Raw genomic sequence first — 20774 nt, 5'->3', positions numbered from 1 at the left:
ACTTTGTACCGTATCAATCCACCTATATCTTGGTCTTCCTCTGGGTCGTTTTCCTGCCAACCTGGCAGAGAACACTTGTTTTGCTAATCTTTCCTCTCCCATTCTATTTAAGTGACCATACCATATGAGATTAGCTCTACTAACGCATTCCTGGATGCTGACAATGTCAAGTTCTTTCCTAATATCCTCATTTTTAATATGATATTGCCATTGATGCCATCTGTTCACGCCTCTAATCTTTCTCAGGACTCTCATATCTGCGGTCTCTAGTCTTTGGTCAAGTGTTTTACTTCTGACCCAGCTCTCAGATCCATAAGTTAAAATTGGTTTGAACACAGTCTTGTATACAGCTAATTTAGTGTTCCGACTAATTTCTTTCTTATTCCATATGAATTTATTCAATTGACTTCCCACGATACCAGCTTTGCTGATTCTGTTGTCTATTTCTATATTTAGTTTACCATCTTCAGTAAAAATTGTGCCTAAGTAGCTGAAATGTTTTACTTGTTCCACAGGTTCTCCATTCACAACACAGTTGACATTTTCAATGATTCTGCCTATTTTCATTGTCTTTGTTTTTTTATTGCTGACCTTCATACCATATCTATTACAACAGCTATTCAATTTAGTCAGAGAATCTTGCAGACTTGTAGCGGATTTATTTAGAAGTATAACATCATCCGCATAAAGCAAAGAGCTGACATTAACATCTCCAATTTTGATATCAGGTTTAATACCACATTCCTTCATAATGTGATCCATATAGATAATGAATAACAGAGGGGATAATGTACATCCTTGTCTCACACCAGATTTAACATTAAACCATCTTCCTGTACTTCCTTCAATTCTAACTGCTGACTCACAACTCAAATAAAGACTAAGTATTGCTTGATATAATGCCCCATTGACACCATATAACTGCAGCGTATTGAATAGCTTCTCTCTTGGCACCTTGTCATATGCCTTTTCCAAATCGACAAAACTTAAATACAGATCTTTGTTATATTCCCATGCTTTCTCGACTATTTGTCGTAAAGTGAAGATCTGATCCTGACAGCCTCTATTTGGCCTGAATCCAGCTTGTTCTTCACCAAGCTTTTCTTTCACAATTCTTCTCAACCGTTTCTCAAGTATACTTGCATAGATCTTGCCAGGAACACTCAGTAGGGAAATACCTCTGTAATTCTCACATTCAGTTTTATTTCCCTTTTTATATATGGGTACTATGAGAGCTCTACTCCAATCATCGGGAATTCGTCCCTCTGTCCAGGCTTTCTGAACTATGCAGTGCAGCCACTGTAAGACTCTTATACCACCATACTTCAGCATTTCTGTTCGAATATCATCTACTCCTGCTGCCTTTCCACATTTCAAGCCTTTGATGGCTTTTTCTACTTCAAGTATGGATATGTATTCCTGACTGCATGCCAGGTCAGTGTTTTTTATCACTGTGCTGTCATCACTGCTTGTTTCATTTAGCAGTTTTTCAAAGTAATTACTCCATACTTCAAGGATATCTTTTTCTCCTGTTTTTATTTCACCTTTATCATCTCTAATTCCTTTTACAGCACTCTTTCCTCCATTCCTAAGCTTCTTCAACAACCTCCAGAATATTTTGCCACCTTCTTGATATTTATTTTCTATATTCTTGCCAAAGTCCTCCCATGACTTTTGTTTAGCTAGTTTTACACACTGTTTAGCTTTCTTACATTTGTCTCTGTATTCTGTAAGAGTAAAAGCTGACTTATTTGCCAGGAACTTTTGATATGCTTTCTTCTTTTCCTTCACTGCCTCTTTAACATCCTGTGTCCACCAGGGAGTTCTGATTTTTTTTATCCTTGCACACAACCTCACCACATCCCTCTCTAGCAGAATCAATCAATGTTTCCTTCAGAGTTTGCCACTGAATCTCCAAGGTTTCATTCCTGTTCTCAAACTCTTTCATTTTCTTTTCAATAATATTTCTGTATTTTAGTCTACAGTTCACATCTGAGAGCTGCTCAACTTTTATTCGCTTTAAAACTTTCTTACATGTTATTCTTTTCAATATGAAATTCAATTTTATCCTGCTCAAGACTAAATAGTGATCACTTCCAATTTCAAATCCTCTGTACACTCTGGTGTCCTGCACCAGGGAGAAAACATCACTATCAACAATAACATAGTCAATGAGACTTTTCTTATTCCTAGCCTCTTCTCTCCATGTGAATTTGTGAACATTTTTATGTTGGAACATGGTGTTAGTAATAACCAGTCCATGTCCTGAGCAGAAATCCAACAGATATTTGCCATTATTATTAGCTTTGCTCTTTTCTCCAAATTTTCCCAAAATATTTTTGTATGTCTCACAATCATTTTCTACTCTGCTATTTAGATCCCCAACAAGGACCAACTTTTCCTTTTTCATTGTGTCAGTTGCTTTTTCTAAAGCCTCAAAAAATTCCTCCACTTCTACCTTAGTAGAACTTTCTGTGGGACCATAGGCACATATAAGTCTCATTGTCCAGTTCCCCATTCTCATATTTGCCCACATTACTCTACTTGAGACTGACTGCCATTCAAGAAGATTAGCCTCGTATTTTGTGTTGAATACTATGGCTACTCCTTCTTTTCCTTGATTGTCATTGCCTGAATATAACATTTTGTATTTATTGCTCAGAAAGATCTCACCAGTTTTGGTCTTTTTTGTTTCAGTCACCCCTATTATGTCGATCTGGTACTTATCTAATTCCTCAGCTAGCTCCATTTCTTTGCCATTCAGGCTTCTTACGTTGATAGTACCGATCTTTAACTCTGGTGATGTTGAGTTGGGGTTTGTTTTCAGATTTGTTCCAGTAGCTGACTTTTCGCTGTTCGCCCTGGTTCCCTGGCGAAAACAATGGGGGCCTTGTTTAACCGGGCGACACCCCAGCCGGCATGAAATTTTGTCATGTTGTACCATCATTTTTTATTTTGGTTTAACCAATAAGAATACAATTTGGTCGGCTAAATCCCAAATTGCCAGCCCATCCTCGTTCGTTCAGTATCAAAGTAGATTCCCAACAGGGTGCACCACGAGAAGGTGAGGATTGGACATTAGGTCAGAAGCCCTGGTCGGTTCTCTGCATTCCTTTAAAGGCTATGTGGAGGTCTCCTCTCAGTTATACAGCTTTGACCCTTAAGCACCCCAAATGTTTAATTAATTAATAAAATGTTTATTCTTTAATATATAAATACAACAGAATATATATAAACAAAAATTAATTTTATTTTAATATAAAAAGAAATATTACATAATAAAGATAATTTGGAGATATGCTTTTAACTATATAACAATTAGTATAAATGTAGATTTATTTTACATATTTATCCGTCTTGCTTTAGCCCCCACAAAATTTTTAATAATATCTTTAATGTCTAATGAATCCATAATATTATTTTCAATTGATATAATTGATAAATCCGTTAGACGCTCTCCAGACATTGTTGACCGCAAATAATTTTTTTATTAGTTTCAGTTTTGAAAAACTTCTTTCCCCTGCTGCTACAGATATTGGTAATGTTAAATAAATATGCATCACAATCACAGTATTCGGAAACATGTCGATTAATTTATTTTCGTATATATAATTTAAAACATCCCGAGGATCCGACTCTTTTTTAATAAAACATTGCAAAGTTTTAATTCCTCAAATAAAGTCATACCATCAATATCACGATTGTCGGAATCTTGATTGTCACTCAGTTTTAAGTGCAAATCTTTACAAAGTTACATTAAATCTTCATTGTTCCAATCTTTTAATTTGCTAATGTCTCTTCTAACTTTAAAGTCCTCGCTATGTTGTTTTAAGAGTATGAATCTTTCAGTAACTGAAGTTATTGTCGTGTCTAAAATCGCGAAGAAAAAATTTATTTGAAAATTTTGTTTAGGACCATGCGTTGTCTCCTCTTATGTTTCATAACCAAACATTTTTGTTTTTGTTCTTTTGCGAATGTCTGGAAAAATGGGATCAATATTAAGATCGTTTATTACTTCTTTTGCAGTTCTAATAATATTTGCAAAATATTGGTCTGTTCGGCGAGTATTTAATTCTTGTATAACATAATCAAGATTTTCTGTAATTTTTCCCATATCAAATGTCAGATTCTGCATTATTTTGCTTGCAACATTTACGAGACTTAAGATTTTGTACCAAACCTGAACAGAGCAAATAAATTTAAACGAATAAATCTTCGAAATTAAGTTGTCTGCCTGAACTCTAGAATCGATATCTTTAGTTTCATCTTCCATAATATCAAAAAGAGCCTGGTAAATTTCCTTGATGTTATTTTTAAGTGGCTTTATTGCTTCTACTCTACTTTCCCACCTAGTAGCAGAAAGTGGTTTCAAATTTAAAACATGAATGTTTTTTTAATATAGCCCAACGCTTCACAGATATTGAAAAATAATTATATAATTCCTGTATTACCCCAAAAAAATTTACAGTTTCACAGGATATCTTAGCTGCATCATTAACTACCAAATTTAATGAATGAGCAGCACACGGAATAAAAAAAAGCCCTTGAATATATTTCAAGGATTTTTTTCTGCAGTCCATTATGTTTGCCTCGCATATTTGAACCGTTATCATAAGCTTGGTTGCGTAAATCCAAAATATTAATATTCAATCATTTTAAATAATTTTTTATAAATTGAAATAGTCCTTGCCCAGTGGTATCTTCTACAGATTGAAAACCCAAAAAATGTTCATGAATTTCTACTATATTTGTATCTTTATTTTGATTAACAAATCTAATAACAATAGATAATTGTTCTGTGTGCCTTATATCCAGAGTGGTGTGAAGAATTAATGAATAGTATTTCACCTCTTTAACCATTTCTAAAATTTTTTGTTTTGTAGCTTCAGAAATTATACGGATGATTTCATTTTGTATTTCATCACCTAAATAATGAGCAATGTTCCTTTTTTGTGATGTTTGGATGTGATGCAAGTGTTCTGCCATTATCGAATCAAATTTAGCGACAGTTTCTACTAACTTTAAAAAATTGCCGTTATCATTTTCAAAAAGTTTTTGTGAAGAACCTCTAAAAGCTATACACCATCTTGATAAATATTATACTATGTAGATTTACTGTTCTATAACAGATTGCGAATATTTTTTCTCAGTTTGGTATAATCGTTGTTGTGTGCAATCAATAATGCATTTCTTAATCGACATTTTTAGTTCCATGTATTTTGAACAGTTTTTAATGTACGTAGAACTACTTGTGTCGTGTATTTTTAGTATATGACTCAAATTTTGCCAATCATTACAACTGTATTCATTAGTAAGTTGGGAATTTTGACTACCAAATATTTTGCAATAATAACAGAAAACCGAATTTCGCAATTCTGAATAAACTAAATAACTTCGTAAAAGTTTTTCTCTATTTGCTAAGTTCGATAATAATATGAATCGGAAAACTTGCGGCCAGATTCATCTTTGGTAGATTCTTTATTAACTACTTGATGCGGGCAATGCTCAGCCAAACAATCTCTAACTTTGGTAGTTATATGATTCGGCCAAGTACCTGGATCATTAACATTAAAATTTAAAGTAAAATTTGAAGTTTCGTGTTTCGCTGAATCGGAATCCAATATTTCTTCTGCTGCAACTTCTGTAGATGGTCCAGTCAGGCCAGTTTCATTTTCGCATGTAACATTTGTTTCTTCATAATTATCTTCTCGTAGACAGGCTTATACATTGGTTATGCATTTCTAAATCACTTAGGGAATTGAAACAACGTAGATCCGAATATAAATTAAATAATACTTTAATAGATATTTCCGATATTTCGGCAATGTCACATTGCCATTTTCTAAAGGAACTTACAAAAAAGGCAGGTGCACACAGGCACAAACAATACAGTAACTGAGAATGAAGATATGAAGCTATCGTTCTCCTAGAAGTCCTGATGGTGCCCTTGCCCTCTGGCGGGCTAAGTAGGCATTCTTGGCCGTTGGGCTGAAGGTCTGATGATGTATGCCTCCCAAATTTGGGGCAGTCGCATACAACCAAATTTGTTGAGGTTTGGAGAGTTTCTTAGGGCAGAGGCTGATTTCATAAATAATCTTTCGAATTTATATTTGCTCCGGTGTATTATTGTTGCTTTCTTCCACCATATTCTGTGGCGAGTATCTAGAGCATGGTCTGCAAGACCAGAATGGCTATACTTGTAAAACCGGATGTAGTCCTTGTGTTCAGAAATTCTGATATTCGCTGTCCTGCCTGTTTGGCCAAAGTACGACAGTTTACAACTGCAAAGGACCTGGTATACACCAGGTAGGTCTAGGGGAAGTGGTTGGTCTTTGGTAGAGCAGATAAGGGATGCCAATTTTCTGTAAGGCCTGTAACAGGAGGTGAGGTCATATTTTTTTAGAATTTTGGTAATTTTTTCTGAGGTGCCTCGGATGTAGGGAATGGTGATGGATTTAGAGTAATCTTTTTTGTGGAGGGGAGGAGGAGGAGGGGGGCTGTGGTTTGTAGGTTTTAATATTTTTTGGATTTTTTTAGGGGGGGTAGCCTTTGGCTGAGAAAGTGTTGAGGATGTGATTTAGTTCAGTGTTAAGGGCTATGTCGTTAGAACAGATTAGTTTAGCCCTGTTGTATAGTGTTTTTACCACTCCATATTGTTGTGGGGGGGGGGGAATTGTTGGTGGATGTATCTGCCTGTATGGGTAGGTTTTCTGTAAACTGAGAAAACCAAAGTTCCATCAGGCTGGCGGGTGACTAATGTGTCTAGGAAAGGGAGGCAGTTGTTTTCCTCTTTTTCCAGGGTGAACTTGATTCTGGCGTGTTGGTTGTTTAAGTGTGTAAGGAAGGAGAGCAGTGTTTCAGAGCCATGTGGCCAAATAGCGAACACATCATCAACGTAGCGAAGCCATATGGTTGGTTTTTGTGGGGCAGAGGCTAAGGCTTTTTCCTCAAAGGTCTCCATAAAGAAATTGGCCAAGGGTGGGGAGAGTGGTGAGCCCATGGCTGTCCCCTCTATTTGTTTGTAGAATTTTCCCTGCCAAACGAAATAGCCTGAGTTCATTGTGAACTGAAATAGGGCTGAGATATCGGGGGGAAATTTAGCTTGGATTAGCTCTAAAGTTTCCTTGAGTGGGACATTTGTGAATAAGGAGGAGACGTCGAAGCTGACCATTATGTCAATATGTTGGAGTGTAAGGTTTTCTATGCTGGCTTTGAAGTGGGCTGAGTTTTTTATGTGTGATGGTGTGTTGCCAGTATAGTGTGTGAGCTCTTTGGCCAAATGTTTAGCTAATTTGTATGTGGGGGAATCAATGCCATCCACTATGGGACGTAATGGCACATTTTCTTTATGTATTTTTGGGAGTCCGTAAATACGGGGTGGGGGGGGGGTATAGAGTTAAACAGTTTTAATCTGTTGGTAACTTCTACAGGCCAAGAAGTAACTTTCTTAAGGAGACTGTGAAGTTTTCTAATTTGTGAGTTGGTGGGATTGTAATTGATAGGGAGGTAAGTAGCCCAATCTAATAGAAGAGCATTCAGCTTACCTTTGTAGTCCTTTTGGTTAAGTACTACAGTTGCATTTCCTTTATCTGCTTTGGTGATAACTAATTCTTTATTATTTCTCAATTCCTGTAGGGCTGTAAATTCCTTGTTGGATATATTGGTTTTGGGTGGTTTTGCTATGGAAAGGACACAAGCTACATCCAGTCTTACACTTTTGGCGATTTGATGTGGAAGGTGGCAGATTCCTCTTTCAATCTGGATCATAATATCCTCACTTGGTATTTTTTTTGGAGCAATGGCGAAGTTGTGGCCACGTGAAAGCACGTTGAGAGCTTCAGGCTTCAGGGTGACTGAAGAAAGGTTGATTATGGTGTTGGTAGCAAGTTTTGGATTGACGGTAGAATTCTTTTTTAATTTATCGAATTTCTTCATCTATCAGCCTCGTGTCTTTTCAAACTCTTTGTCTGCGGCGGTACACGAGATGTCATGTAAAATTGACCACAGTTCGTGATTCAAAGTGCACGAAAGTTCATCTTCGAGGGTACGAATAGCTTCGTTAATTTCGGCTAAGCCTAACCACGTGGCGGTGATTTGTTCGCGAAGTAACACGTAGCTAGCGCGGTTGTATATACGGAGCGCTTTTTGCGAAACAAAACAGTGCTTCAATTTTACACAGTTCGGGATTACCTTGTTATCCCGGCAGCATTTCAGGAAAGTCAGACGATTTAATTGTCTAGACAGCTTCAACTTCATTTTACCATATTGGCGAGCCTTCCGTGCGATCGTATCTCCGTGGATGATGTTAATTCTCATAGACAGCCTTATACCTTGGTTATGCATTTCTAAATCACTTAGGGAATTGAAACAACGTAGATCCGAATATAAATTAAATAATACTTTAATAGATATTTCCGATATTTCGGCAATGTCACATTGCCATTTTCTAAAGGAACTTACAAAAAGGCAGGTGCACACAGGCACTAACAATACAGTAACTGAGAATGAAGATATGAAGCTATCGTTCTCCTAGAAGTCCTGATGGTGCCCTCTGGCGGGCTAAGTAGGCGTTCTTGGCCATTGGGCTGAAGGTCTGCTGATGTATGCCTCCCAAATTTGGGGCAGTCGCATACAACCAAATTTGTTGAGGTTTGGAGAGTTTCTTAGCGCAGAGGCTGATTTAATAAATAATCTTTCGAATTTATATTTGCTCCGGTGTATTATTGTTGCTTTCTTCCACCGTATTCTGTGGCGAGTATCCAGAGACAAATGTCCCACTCAAGGAAACTTTAGAGCTAATCCAAGCTAAATTTTCCCCCGATATCTCAGCCCTATTTCAGTTCACAATGAACTCAGGCTATTTCGTTTGGCAGGGAAAATTCTACAAACAAATAGAGGGGACAGCCATGGGCTCACCACTCTCCCCACCCTTGGCCAATTTCTTTATGGAGACCCTTGAGGAAAAAGCCTTAGCCTCTGCCCCACAAAAACCAACCATATGGCTTCGCTACGTTGATGATGTGTTCGCTATTTGGCCACATGGCTCTGAAACACTCCTCTCCTTCCTTACACACTTAAACAACCAACACGCCAGAATCAAGTTCACCCTGGAAAAAGAGGAAAACAACTGCCTCCCTTTCCTAGACACACTAGTCACCCGCCAGCCTGATGGGACTTTGGTTTTCTCAGTTTACAGAAAACCCAACCATACAGGCAGATACATCCACCAACAATCCCCCCCCCACACACACACAACAATATGGAGTGGTAAAAACACTATATAACAGGGCTAAACTAATCTGTTCTAACAACATAGCCCTTAACACTGAACTAAATCACATCCTCAACACTTTCTCAGCCAATGGCTACCCCCCCCCCAAAAAAAATCCAAAAAATATTAAAACTTACAAACCACAGCCCCCCTCCTCCCCCTCCACAAAAAAGATTACTCTAAATCCATCACCATTCCCTACATCCGAGGCACCTCAGAAAAAATTACCAAAATTCTAAAAAAACATGACCTCACCTCCTGTTACAGGCCCTACAGAAAATTGGCATCCCTTATCCGCTCTACCAAAGACCAACCGCTTCCCCTAGACCTACCTGGTGTATACCAGGTCCCTTGCAGTTGTAAACTGTCGTACTTTGGCCAAACAGGCTGGACAGCGAATATCAGAATTTCTGAACACAAGGACTACATCTGGTTTTACAAGTATAGCCATTCTGGTCTTGCAGACCATGCTCTGGATACTCGCCACAGAATACGGTGGAAGAAAGCAATAATAATACACCGGAGCAAATATAAATTCAAAAGATTATTTATGGAATCAGCCTCTGCCCTAAGAAACTCTCCAAACCTCAACAAATTTGGTTGTATGCGACTGCCCCAAATTTGGGAGGCATACATCAGCAGACCTTCAGCCCAACGGCCAAGAACGCCTTCTTAGCCTGCCAGAGGGCACCATCAGGACTTCTAGGAGAACGATAGCTTCATATCTTCATTCATAGTTATCTTGTGTCCTCTCTTTTTCTGTAGTAGAGCTACACGGAGTACTTGCATCGTCAGAACTTTCTGCTCGTCGTTTTTTATATGATCTTGAAGTTAAAAATTTATTCAGCGATCCAGCCAGTTTATGTTCCAGTTGTACTCGTTGCAATTGTCTTTTCCTGTTTTGTGCACCAGATAACTTCTTTGGCTTTTTTTTCCCCCTACATCTAGGGGTTAACACACACACTTGGTTAGACTTTTAAATAAGAAGAGCGTTAAAAGTTGTCCACCAAAATAAATAATAATTTCTGAAATTTTCCCTTAAATTTATTTTTTAACCCCTTAACCGACTATTATTTTTAAGTTGAATGGCCCAAGACTGACTTTTTTTTTTATTACAGAATTTGATTTTTCAGATGTTTTGAATAATAAATATGCTTACATTTTAGATATTTTTTGAAAATTAACATGTAGAGATATTAGCCACTGATTGATTTCTCAGTGATATTTATTTAATATTTTTTGCATTCTGGTAATTGTTTAATAATTAAGAAATTTCTAGAATATTAAAATTATTTATTAAAGAAATTAGTAAAAGGATCCCCCAATGTCTTCCAACCAGAACAAGAACAAATATATAAATAAATCTCTTATTGAAAATTACTTATTTTCTAGAAGTCTACCCAAAATAACAAAAATCTTTTGTTTTCAAAATAAGATAATTAACTAAAATGAAACAATTTAACTGATTTTCAGACTTAGCAAAAATATAATAGATGTACTTACTTTACGTGAATAATAATCCAAATTCACAAAACATTTACTAAACAACAATAAATATATTTTATAAAACAAAAGGCAACTGCACAGTAACACTGTTACTGTAACGCACAAAATAAAATGATGCAAAAATACACCAAAAAAGTATCAAGAAAGGGCCAGTTGCAGTATGTGTAAACAAACTTAGATCATCTAGAGCAGAGGGTTCTCAACCTTTTCCAGTGGCGTGCCACTATATTTAATTCAAGATATTAGATGTACCAGTAAGACAGTGGCTCACATACCACCAGTGGTATGCGTACCATAGGTTGAGAATCCCTGATCTAGAGTTTTATGGCTCATAAATAACCTATGTTTATTAATTTAATTCGAGCCGCATCAACCTGACACGCTGATAGTCAACCCAGCATATATACGTTAATTTTAGCTGTGGTCCCTCAGCTGATTAATATGTTTATAATTTATAAACTATTATCTTTAAAATTTTATTTGTCTATCAAATATCCAAAAATAAGTACACAATTAAAATCAAAGTCACTTAAACACAGAATACACAAATACACTCAATATGTTTCACATTCGAAATTGAAATGACGCTGAAAAAAATATAACCGCATATTTGGATAGACGCTATTTCGTCTATCCAAATTCGAAGCAGAATTTAAGAAAACGAACATGTTTTAGATTAAATATATATTTTTGGATAGATCAGTGTTTCTGAAACTTCAGATATCCGTGTACCCCTCTTTAATTTTCATTATTACCAAGTACCTTTTCAAAATACACTTATCGAAATAATAATAAATAAAAATATATTTCATTGTAAATGTCTGTTTTATATGAATTTAGATGTATATTTAAACAAAAAAAAATTATTTATTTTTAATAGAACAAAATTTATAAAGATACTATACATTTTTACTTAATATAAATAATGTATTGTCAATGAGAGGAGTGAAATTGCTTATTTCTATATCTGCTGTATTGCTCTCTTTTGTGCATTTTATAAATCCAGTCTTTAACCAATAATCCACACTTAACAATTGGAAAGCTAAAAAAATTACCATATTTACTCGACTATAACTTGCACTTTTTTTCCAAAATTAAGGCTAAAAAATCGTGCTGCGGGATATATGCGGGGATTTTCGGAAACTAAAGTTTTCAGAAAAAAAAAAACTGAAAATGGGTATGACTTACCAAGAAGCTTCTATTCTCTGTCACTTCTTCTGTCCTCGAGAGTGGTTTTCTTGTGTGCAGTCAAAGTTATCTACCAAAATAGAGTCATCTTCTTTCCCATTATATCAAGCAAAAATAACCACTAATTTAAAACTTGAGATACGTAATGAACAATCCTTGAAAAATTACTAATAAGAAGTAATTTGTCAAGGATTTTGTTAATTTGTCATTAACAAAAGATCGTGCGACCCAAACAAAACAAGCTGACAATTGAATTGAAATGCGAATTCTCTTCAAAAGATTTCCATAATATCTGAAATGCATTCACTATATATTTCTTAGTTTTAACACGTTCATGAGGGTAAGGGGGGGGGGGTTAGTGTCAAGCAAAACCATATGTTGCTTCTGCAACATGTGGTTTGCTTGAGTGTATATAGCAGTTTCTGTTGGAGGGAAGATGTGATTCATTAGTTAGTGTTTATATTCCCAGTTGTCTGTAATTGAACTATTTGTTGAGAAATATATTACACAGTCTGCAAAAATGTCTGTGAACCTTATCCAGTGACATGATAAAGCTAATTGGTTTTCGTGTTTCTGTAGTATAATGGCTGTTGGGGATGGCGTATTGTTTACTGCAGGGAGTGAGTTATCACTCCAATGTGAAATTCGGGGTGATAGAGACATGCAATTTGAGCAGGAGAATTCATGCATAATATAATTTAATATATATATATATATATATATATATACTATAAAAGTTTATGAAATTCACATCGTATGATACTTTATGGGTTGTTTTCTTAAGTATCTAATAAGTGGGTTCTAAAATGTTTAGTTTTAGTATGTATGACTATAATTTTTTTATTAATAAAATATGATAAGCATATATTTAACTGTCAATGGGAAATGGCGCCTTTTTTATTTGGTAAATTAAACGCTGTATTTTTGTAAAATATCTTGTTGCTATAATACGGCTGAACGAGCGCCCTTTTTTAAGCAGCGTCGTGAGGCAGGCTGCCTCTATGCTACATCCTGTCGACGGTACTGGGCAGAGCACAGCTTAAGAATGAATTCACGGTCTGTCTTAAACTAACAATTTCCACTAAAAATATAATAAATAATCGAGAATATTTATACAATTTTCGCTGAGTCGATGCTTACTCTGTGAAATAAAATCTGTGGTAATACTGATAACGTTTCACTTCAAACAAATTATAATAAAACTAATGTGTGATGTATTAAGTTTAAAAATGTTGTTAGATTATTAAGAATTCATAATAATTTAACTGATTTTAAATTTCATTTTTATTGCATTTAACTATAATTTGTAATTGTGTAATTTATATAGTACGATATTATTCAAGAATAAGAAAATTTATATATTTTTTTTATTATTTTCCATGGTGAAATGGCACCCCTATCTTCAAGCACCCTTGTGTGGTGCACAATCTACACAACCGCACGGTGCGACCCTGCTTATACTGTTGGAGGAACTGTATAAGAGGAAGTTGAAGAAGCAAGGAACTTGGTGTAATGATTGATAGAAACTTGAAGTTTAGGGAACATATCGCAAAGGTGGTGAAGGTAACCCAGAGGATTGCTGAAGTACTGAGAAAATTGCTGACCAGCAGAGATAGAATAGTGGTTATTCCACTATATAAACCCTGATCAGATCCCATCTCAATTACTGTGCTCAAATCTGAGCACAGTAATTGAGATCCCATCTCAATTACTGTGCTCAGATTTGGTTGCTGAAAGGCATGTAACAAAAATGATATCAGGCTGAACAATGAGGATAGACTGAGGGTATGCAGACTGCAGAGTTTGGTAGATAGGAGTGGTGATATGATTGAGACATTTAAACTGTTGAAAGGTAGTTACAGGATTGGCACCAGGGAGTTCTTTCATAGGGTCCCACCTCTGGAAGTTAAGATTTGAAGTGGTAAGTAAGAGGATGAGGAATGGCTTTTTTTTTTGCATGGAGGGTATATGGACTGCAAAATGCATTGTCCGATTGGGTAGTGAGAGCATGAACAGTGAATGAGTTTAAGGAATGGGATGATAGACTTTGTGTGGTTTAAGATTAGTCTCCAATGATGAGTCTTATGACTCTATGAAGCTCCTGAATAATGATAATACCAATTTTGTCAGCCAGTTCACATGTTTCCATTGATGGTTCCTGTCTGTCTTGAATTCTGCTGATGTTTGAATTTGTGTTTGTTCCAGTAGCTGACTTTTCAATGTTCACTGCAGTTCCCTGGCAAAAACTGCAGCAATCTTAACTAGGCAATGCCCTGCCATCATTTTCTTTTGGTTTAAGTCAGTACATTTTGTTTGGCTAAATCCCAAATTGTCAAGCCATCCTTGTTTGTTCAATATTCAAATAGATACCTACTAATGAGGTACATCACAAGACAGTGAGAATTGGGCATTTGAAGGCTTGATTGGTTCTCCTCATTCCATAAAGAGCTGAATGGAAGTCTCCTCCAACTTATCTTGCTATGACCCTGAATTGACCTCAGGGTGGCAAATGCATAAACTAAACAAATTCCCAGAAGCCCAGTTTATACCTTTTCAATACATATGACACTCTTACCAAACGTGTCAGAAGTCTCTGGCTTTTCCCAGTTTTTGAGTGCTTCATGGTACCACATGTGAGTTGGAGAGACTAGAAAAACACTTTGCAAATGGAATGGACAAAAGGGAAAGTTAGATAGGAAATCGAACGTGTAAAGACATAGAGGAAGGTTAACAAAAAAAAAAAAAAAGGATCTGACAACATATGTTGATTCTACAGTTGGGAACATGTTAAAGAAATGAACAATGAAAGTATATTTTCTGGAACAAAGATTCGTGACTTAACTGAGCTAATATATAAGTGGACTGAATGGATGATGCAGTTGTCAGTTGGAACAAATTATTTCAAAAGAGATAAATAACGTATTGTATTTTGTATTTTGTATTTTTCCCTTCAGCCTTCTGGCTGGTGGGGTAGCGAATATATGGTGCTATACCAGGGAGATGATTATGAAGCAAGGTGGTTTCCTGTTGCTTTCCTTGCCGTAAGTATTTATGACTGTAGATGTGTGTGTCCATGGAACGGTTTGCCTGTTTTGAGGGATGAAAAACCCAGGTTACTGGGAGAAAAAACCCTCCACTTTCGTATGAGACTGATTAACTCACCTTTAGTCAAAAGAGACCAGATAAAGGTTCTTCACATCATAGACGGGAATCGAACCCAAGTCTTTCCCGTATCTTGATTTTATTCCAAGGAACTGTCTAGCTAGTATTCATTGGTATGGAAATCAAGGACAAATATCAGATTTCAAAAACTTGATGCAGTCTAGTTGGGAACGTGTTAAAGAAATGAACAATGAAAGTATATTTTCTAGGAGCAAAGATTTCAAAAACTTGAAACTAATATCACTAAAACAACTCACCTGTCCAAAGTAGCAAAGTCAGTGGGAAGAGCAAAGTACTTAAACACCAGGCAAGGACAGAGAATGTAATTTATCCTTGGTGGATGGAGAAAGGAAGATAGTTTCTGAAATGGTTTGAAGTTGGTGTGTAAATTAAAATTCCAAAGAACCCATTCTGTTTGTTCTAATTTTCCTTTAAGATAAGGTATGGTGACTCTTTTAACATCCAATTATGGTGGTTGGGGATGATTTTTATTTTTTGTAGTTCTTCCAACAGAATAGTATTAGTGGTATGGTGTTAACAATTGGCTCAGCCCATCTGACTCAACAATTGGTCAGACCTCAATAAAGGTCGAAACTAGTCTGGGTAGTGGCCCTTCCTTTAATGCATAACATTATACATATCCGCAAGGAGATGTGTTTTGCATTATGGGAGATACTGAGATAGGAGTGTTGGTAGCTTGCTCCACCTTTGCAAGGAGTTGCCTGGTGTTGTACCACTTTACCCCAGTCCTGAAGATACTTTCAGGTGCAAACTTTGTTTGCACACACTTGGATAAAGGATTAAACTAAATTTATTGTTATGGCTTAGCCCATTGTTAACACCACCTCAAGTTCATCATCAGCTCAGGCTATTTTACATAGCAGAACAAATTATACAAACAAATTGAGGAAACAGCTGTGGCAAGTTCTATCCATTCAGCATTGGCAGACTATTTTATGAAACACCTAAAAAGCCCACGCTGCAGTGTCATATTTCCTTGTATTTGGTTTTCAGTTCATAGCCAATATACTCCAAGACTTTTTTTTTAATGTGGCTTCCACCCACAAAAGATTATTAGTAAACATATAGTGCATTTGTGCCATGGATGGACTAAGGATTTTTTTATTTATTTATTTATTTTTACGTAGTCCAGAAACTCTGCTCTAGTGATGACCAAACGTGAAACTTTTCCGAGGCTATTTCAGACCAATAAGTGGGGTGCCAGTGGTCTCACACACACACCAATCGATTAAATTCGTCTCCCACCTAAAGACAATTACAAACATCCATGCCCATAGCAGGATTCGAATGCAGCCTGTTGGTTGGAGAGCAGGTACACTAACCACTTGTTCAACCAGGCCAGCAAAATTATTATAGTTTCTAGATAAAATAAACTTCTTATGTCCTCATATCAAGTTCACTATTGAACATAAATCTAACAACAGCCTTCCTTTTTTGGATACTTGAATAACACACACTTCTACAGGTAATATTCATTTTTCTGTTTATCAAACAATTCCTTTTACTGTCAGATATATCCATCATTCTTCACATCATTATCCATTGCAGAGAGGTAAGTGTCATGGAAATTGTTATACTCCAATCTGATCCATCTGTTCTACTGATGCCCTTCTGTTGGAAGAACTACAAAATATAAAAATTACTATGATTGCTTTTTTGTTTGAACACTCTTCTAAAACAAGCTTATAAGTAGCTTTATTGGAGTAATGTTGCTTAATATACTACATAGAAAAAGCCTTCTCTACTAGCACATCAAACATCAAGAAAAAATCACACCTGAAAATCACAGAATGAATGCAGTCCTGAACAAATCTAAAGCAGAACAGAGACAGGGTACTAGGTTGATGATGTGACTTTTTACAAACTATGATCCTGAAGAAGTCGATAATGCATATAAATAAAATGCATATAGATCTGTAACTTTCAGTTAGTAACGAAAAAAAACCTTGTGCAACGTATTATAAACAATTTTCCAGTTGAAAAATCACATCTGCAAAACTCTCCTGGAAATGGAAATTATTGATGTAAATTATTGATAAGATGTAATTTCTAGGTGATTGTGCGATGGTATGGTCCTGGGTTTTTCTCCTGATGTGGCCTTGGACCTCTGTTTGTGGTGCCACGAACATCGAACTCCAAGAGATATCTGAACATTCTGGATAATGCAATGCTTTCTACAGAACTGTCCATTGTCTCTTTCAGCAACATGTCATGAATGTCCCCCACGCATGACAGGGTACATGTGGAATTATCGGGCTCGGTAAGTATGACAAGCTTAGGAGTTTGATTAGTTCAGTTCAACCAATTAGATTAGTTCAACCTTGCATGTGCAACTGCAAGGGCTAGAAGTTGATAGTGCATGGGAGGCAGTTGAGGAGTGTTTGCATGAAGCAATGGCTGACTGTATACCTAGAGTATGAATAATAAATCAAGTAGAGGTTAAATGGATGAATAACACCATTAAGCTTGAGCTGCAAAAAAAGAAACAACTATGGGGGGAATTTAAAGAAAAAGGTGACCGGCAGGCACATGAACGGTATAAAGTGCAGGCCAGAAGGGTAACGAGTGTGGTAAGAAAAGCAAAAAAGGATTACGAAAGAACATTGGCCATGCAGGCTAAAGAGAATCCTAAACAGTTTTTTCGATATGTTGCAAGTAAAAGAAAAAATGTATATAGCAGAATGATTTTAAAGAATGCCGATGGTAGGGAGGTAACTGAATCAGTTGATATAGTCGAGTTACTGAGTGAGCACTTTGCAAGAATATATCATCCAGGTGGTGACATTGCAGAAATGAATAAACCAATAGATTATATGGGAATTGTGGTGAATGAAGTGGAGGTGAGTAGTCTATTGCATAACCTCAATGTCAATACATCTGTGGGATTGGATGGTATACCAGCTCGTGTCATAAGTGAAGCGGCTAAAGAATTGTCAGTACCCTTGACCATTTTGTTTAATTTGAGTCTGGGGCCTGGGTTAGTCCCGAGGAGGTGGAAAGACAGGAAAATAGTTCCACTGCATAAAGGAGGTTCCAAGACTGCTGTTGTAAATTACCGACCGATTAGCATATCAGGAATCGTTGTCAAGGTCTTGGAGAAATTAGTCAAGAAAAGAATACAGGATTGGATAGATGAAAATGGAATATTGTATGGGGGACAACATGTTTTTGTGAAGGGTAGATCATTCTTCAGTAACTTGCTCACGTTTTATAACACAGTGACGGCTGAACTGGATAAGGGTAATGGGTTTACAGTGATTCTACTGGACCTTGCAAAGGCCTTTGGCAGGATACCACATGGAACTCTAATCAGTAAACTGGAACAGATAGGGATGGATATAGGGTTGCTGAGATGGATAGGAGGGTGGTTGATGGAGAGATACCAGAGAGTAGTTTGTTCAGGAGTTGAGTCCAAAAGACGGCTTGTGTGCTGCAGGGCTCTGTTCTTGGACCACTACTTTTCAATTTGTTCATCAATGATATAGGAAAGGATCTGAGAGGAAGTGTTCACTTGTTTGCTGATGATGCAAAGTTAGGTATGGCAATTGTGAGTGCACAGGATGTCAAAATTTTACAGGATGATTTGGATAGTTTGGAGGACTGGGCTAAGGAAAATGGATGTCAATTTAATGTGGCAAAGTGTAAGGTTATGCATTTTGGGGTGAAAAGAATAGCAACAGTATATCACATTGGTGGAACCGTACTCCAGGAGATTGATGAGGCCAGGGATTTGGGAGTGTTGGTGGATAGGGATTTGAAGTTTAGGGGGCACATTGCAAAAGTGGCTAAATCAGCTCATCAAATCACTTGGCTTCTGAAAAATACTTTAACAAGCAGAGACCAACAAGTTATTGTTCCTCTGTATCGAGCCTTGATAAGACCCCATCTAGACTACTATGCCCAGATATGGGTGCCAGGGTTTCTTCTTGATGGGGAGGAGGTGGAGAGGATCCACAGATGAGTGACCAAGGTGATAGCAGGTCTGTGGAATGAACCTTATGAGAACAGGTTGAAGATTTGTGGGTTGCAAAAATTGGTCGATAGGCAGAAAAGGGGTGATATGATTGAGACATTCAAATTACTGAAGGGTTTCTATAAAATTAATCCAGAAGTTTTTTTTGAGAATAGGACTGGTGGTGGGAGGACTAGAGGCCATACATGGAAGCTGGGCAAGAATGTGGTTAGCAGGGGTGTTAGAGCTAGGTTTTTTACTTGGAGAGTGATGAATGAGTGGAATAAGCGGCCAGAGTCTGTTGTGGGTGCCATGACTGTGAATGAGTTCAAGGCGAGGTATGATAAATACTGTGTGAATGTCGAATAGTTGTTCTTGACATGATGTTAGGGCCTCCCTCGATGAGTCTGTAGACTCCTTGGAGTTGCCCGGAATAATAATAATAATATCTTACCCTTTCACCTGCAAGTGTAACGTTTTATTCTTTACACATTGCTATTTTTTATATTTTTCCGTCTAATTCAGTACAAAGTTATGTAAATTAGTCTTTTTTTAATCTAAGAAACCTTTTGAAAATTATCAGATGAAATATTTAAAGTTTATATATTTATTTCAGGTAATGGAAAAGGCTCATGTTGATGCTGTAATGATCCTTGGTGAAGCTTTTGCTTATGATGGGTGTTTTGATTTTGGTTACCAGTCAATGACACAACAGATACATGATCTAATTCCAATAATGCTCAGGCACAGGTTAACTCCACCTCCTGAGGAGAGTTATTCACTTCATAGAAAACTTTCAGGGGTATTTTTGTTATGTGCTAAGTTAAAAGCCAATATCAACTGTAAAGAACTCTTTGATAGAGTGTATGATCAATATGTTCATCAAGATTCATCTTAACTGTTAATTGCCTGCTTTATGGGAGAAGTAGATGTACAGCAAAGTAAGAAAATATCATCAAAACATCTTTAGCACGCTCTGCTAAAAAGACAGATATTTAAATCATAGTTGTTTACACTTTTGATATAATTCTCCATAATCAAATGTTGAGTAATAAAAATTGAAAATAGTAGAAAATGCTAGTGTTATATATAAATTATTACATATAATATAGATGAAAGGATTAAAGAATGTGAGCAAACAAATTAAAGTTTACTTTATTACTTAATTATCTTTATAAGCTTACAAATTAATTTAATGAATGTTATTTTGGGGCTGGAGGAAACACTAATTTATAAAGAACATATCTGCAAATTACAAATTGACTAGTTTTCACAATATCCAGACATTTTGCCAGATACACTTTTGATTTTTTAATGGAATAATATAAATATAATTTCCAAGAGGCATTTGTCATCAACAGAAAAGATTTGCTGAGAAAGTAAAAGCACAGATTACCTGATCAGAGAATGGTGGTAGAATCATTGTTATATTATATCATTATGCACCATCTAACTTAACAATCATAATAGTGACATGACCAAAAACGAATTCTCTGTTTTGTTTATCAGATTATCATAAACAATGTATTTAAAGAGGTGTTGAATGTCACAAGACTTCCTTTGAATGTGATCTGGAATAGATGAACAAGTGTCAGAATTACTGGAGATCATGAACAGGTGTCCTTTTCCCATAACTCTGAGTTCAGTGGGCCAGTTTGAACTAAAATGAAAATG

General features: G+C 36.4%; 1 protein-coding gene across 1 annotated transcript in view; it reads left to right on the top strand.

The window, feature by feature from the left end:
- Positions 1-20237, top strand: part of Coq8 (ubiquinone biosynthesis protein COQ8, mitochondrial) — a 210537-nt gene extending 190300 nt beyond the window's left edge. The window contains exon 13 of the mRNA XM_090398930.1: positions 19717-20237. Within this exon, the coding sequence (XP_090255056.1) occupies positions 19717-19998 (282 nt within the window). The 3' untranslated portion in view covers positions 19999-20237. The remainder of the gene's footprint in view (positions 1-19716) is intronic.
- The last annotated feature ends 537 nt before the right edge of the window (positions 20238-20774 follow it).

This window comes from Typopeltis vanoorti, chromosome 1, assembly GCF_054136105.1.
Source record: "Typopeltis vanoorti isolate ZY-2024b chromosome 1, IOZ_Tvanoo_1.0, whole genome shotgun sequence".
In the NCBI taxonomy this organism is placed as follows: Eukaryota; Metazoa; Arthropoda; class Arachnida; order Uropygi; family Thelyphonidae; genus Typopeltis; species Typopeltis vanoorti.
The sequence above is the reverse complement of the archived record's forward strand: the minus strand, read 5'-3'. Positions and strand labels throughout refer to the sequence as shown.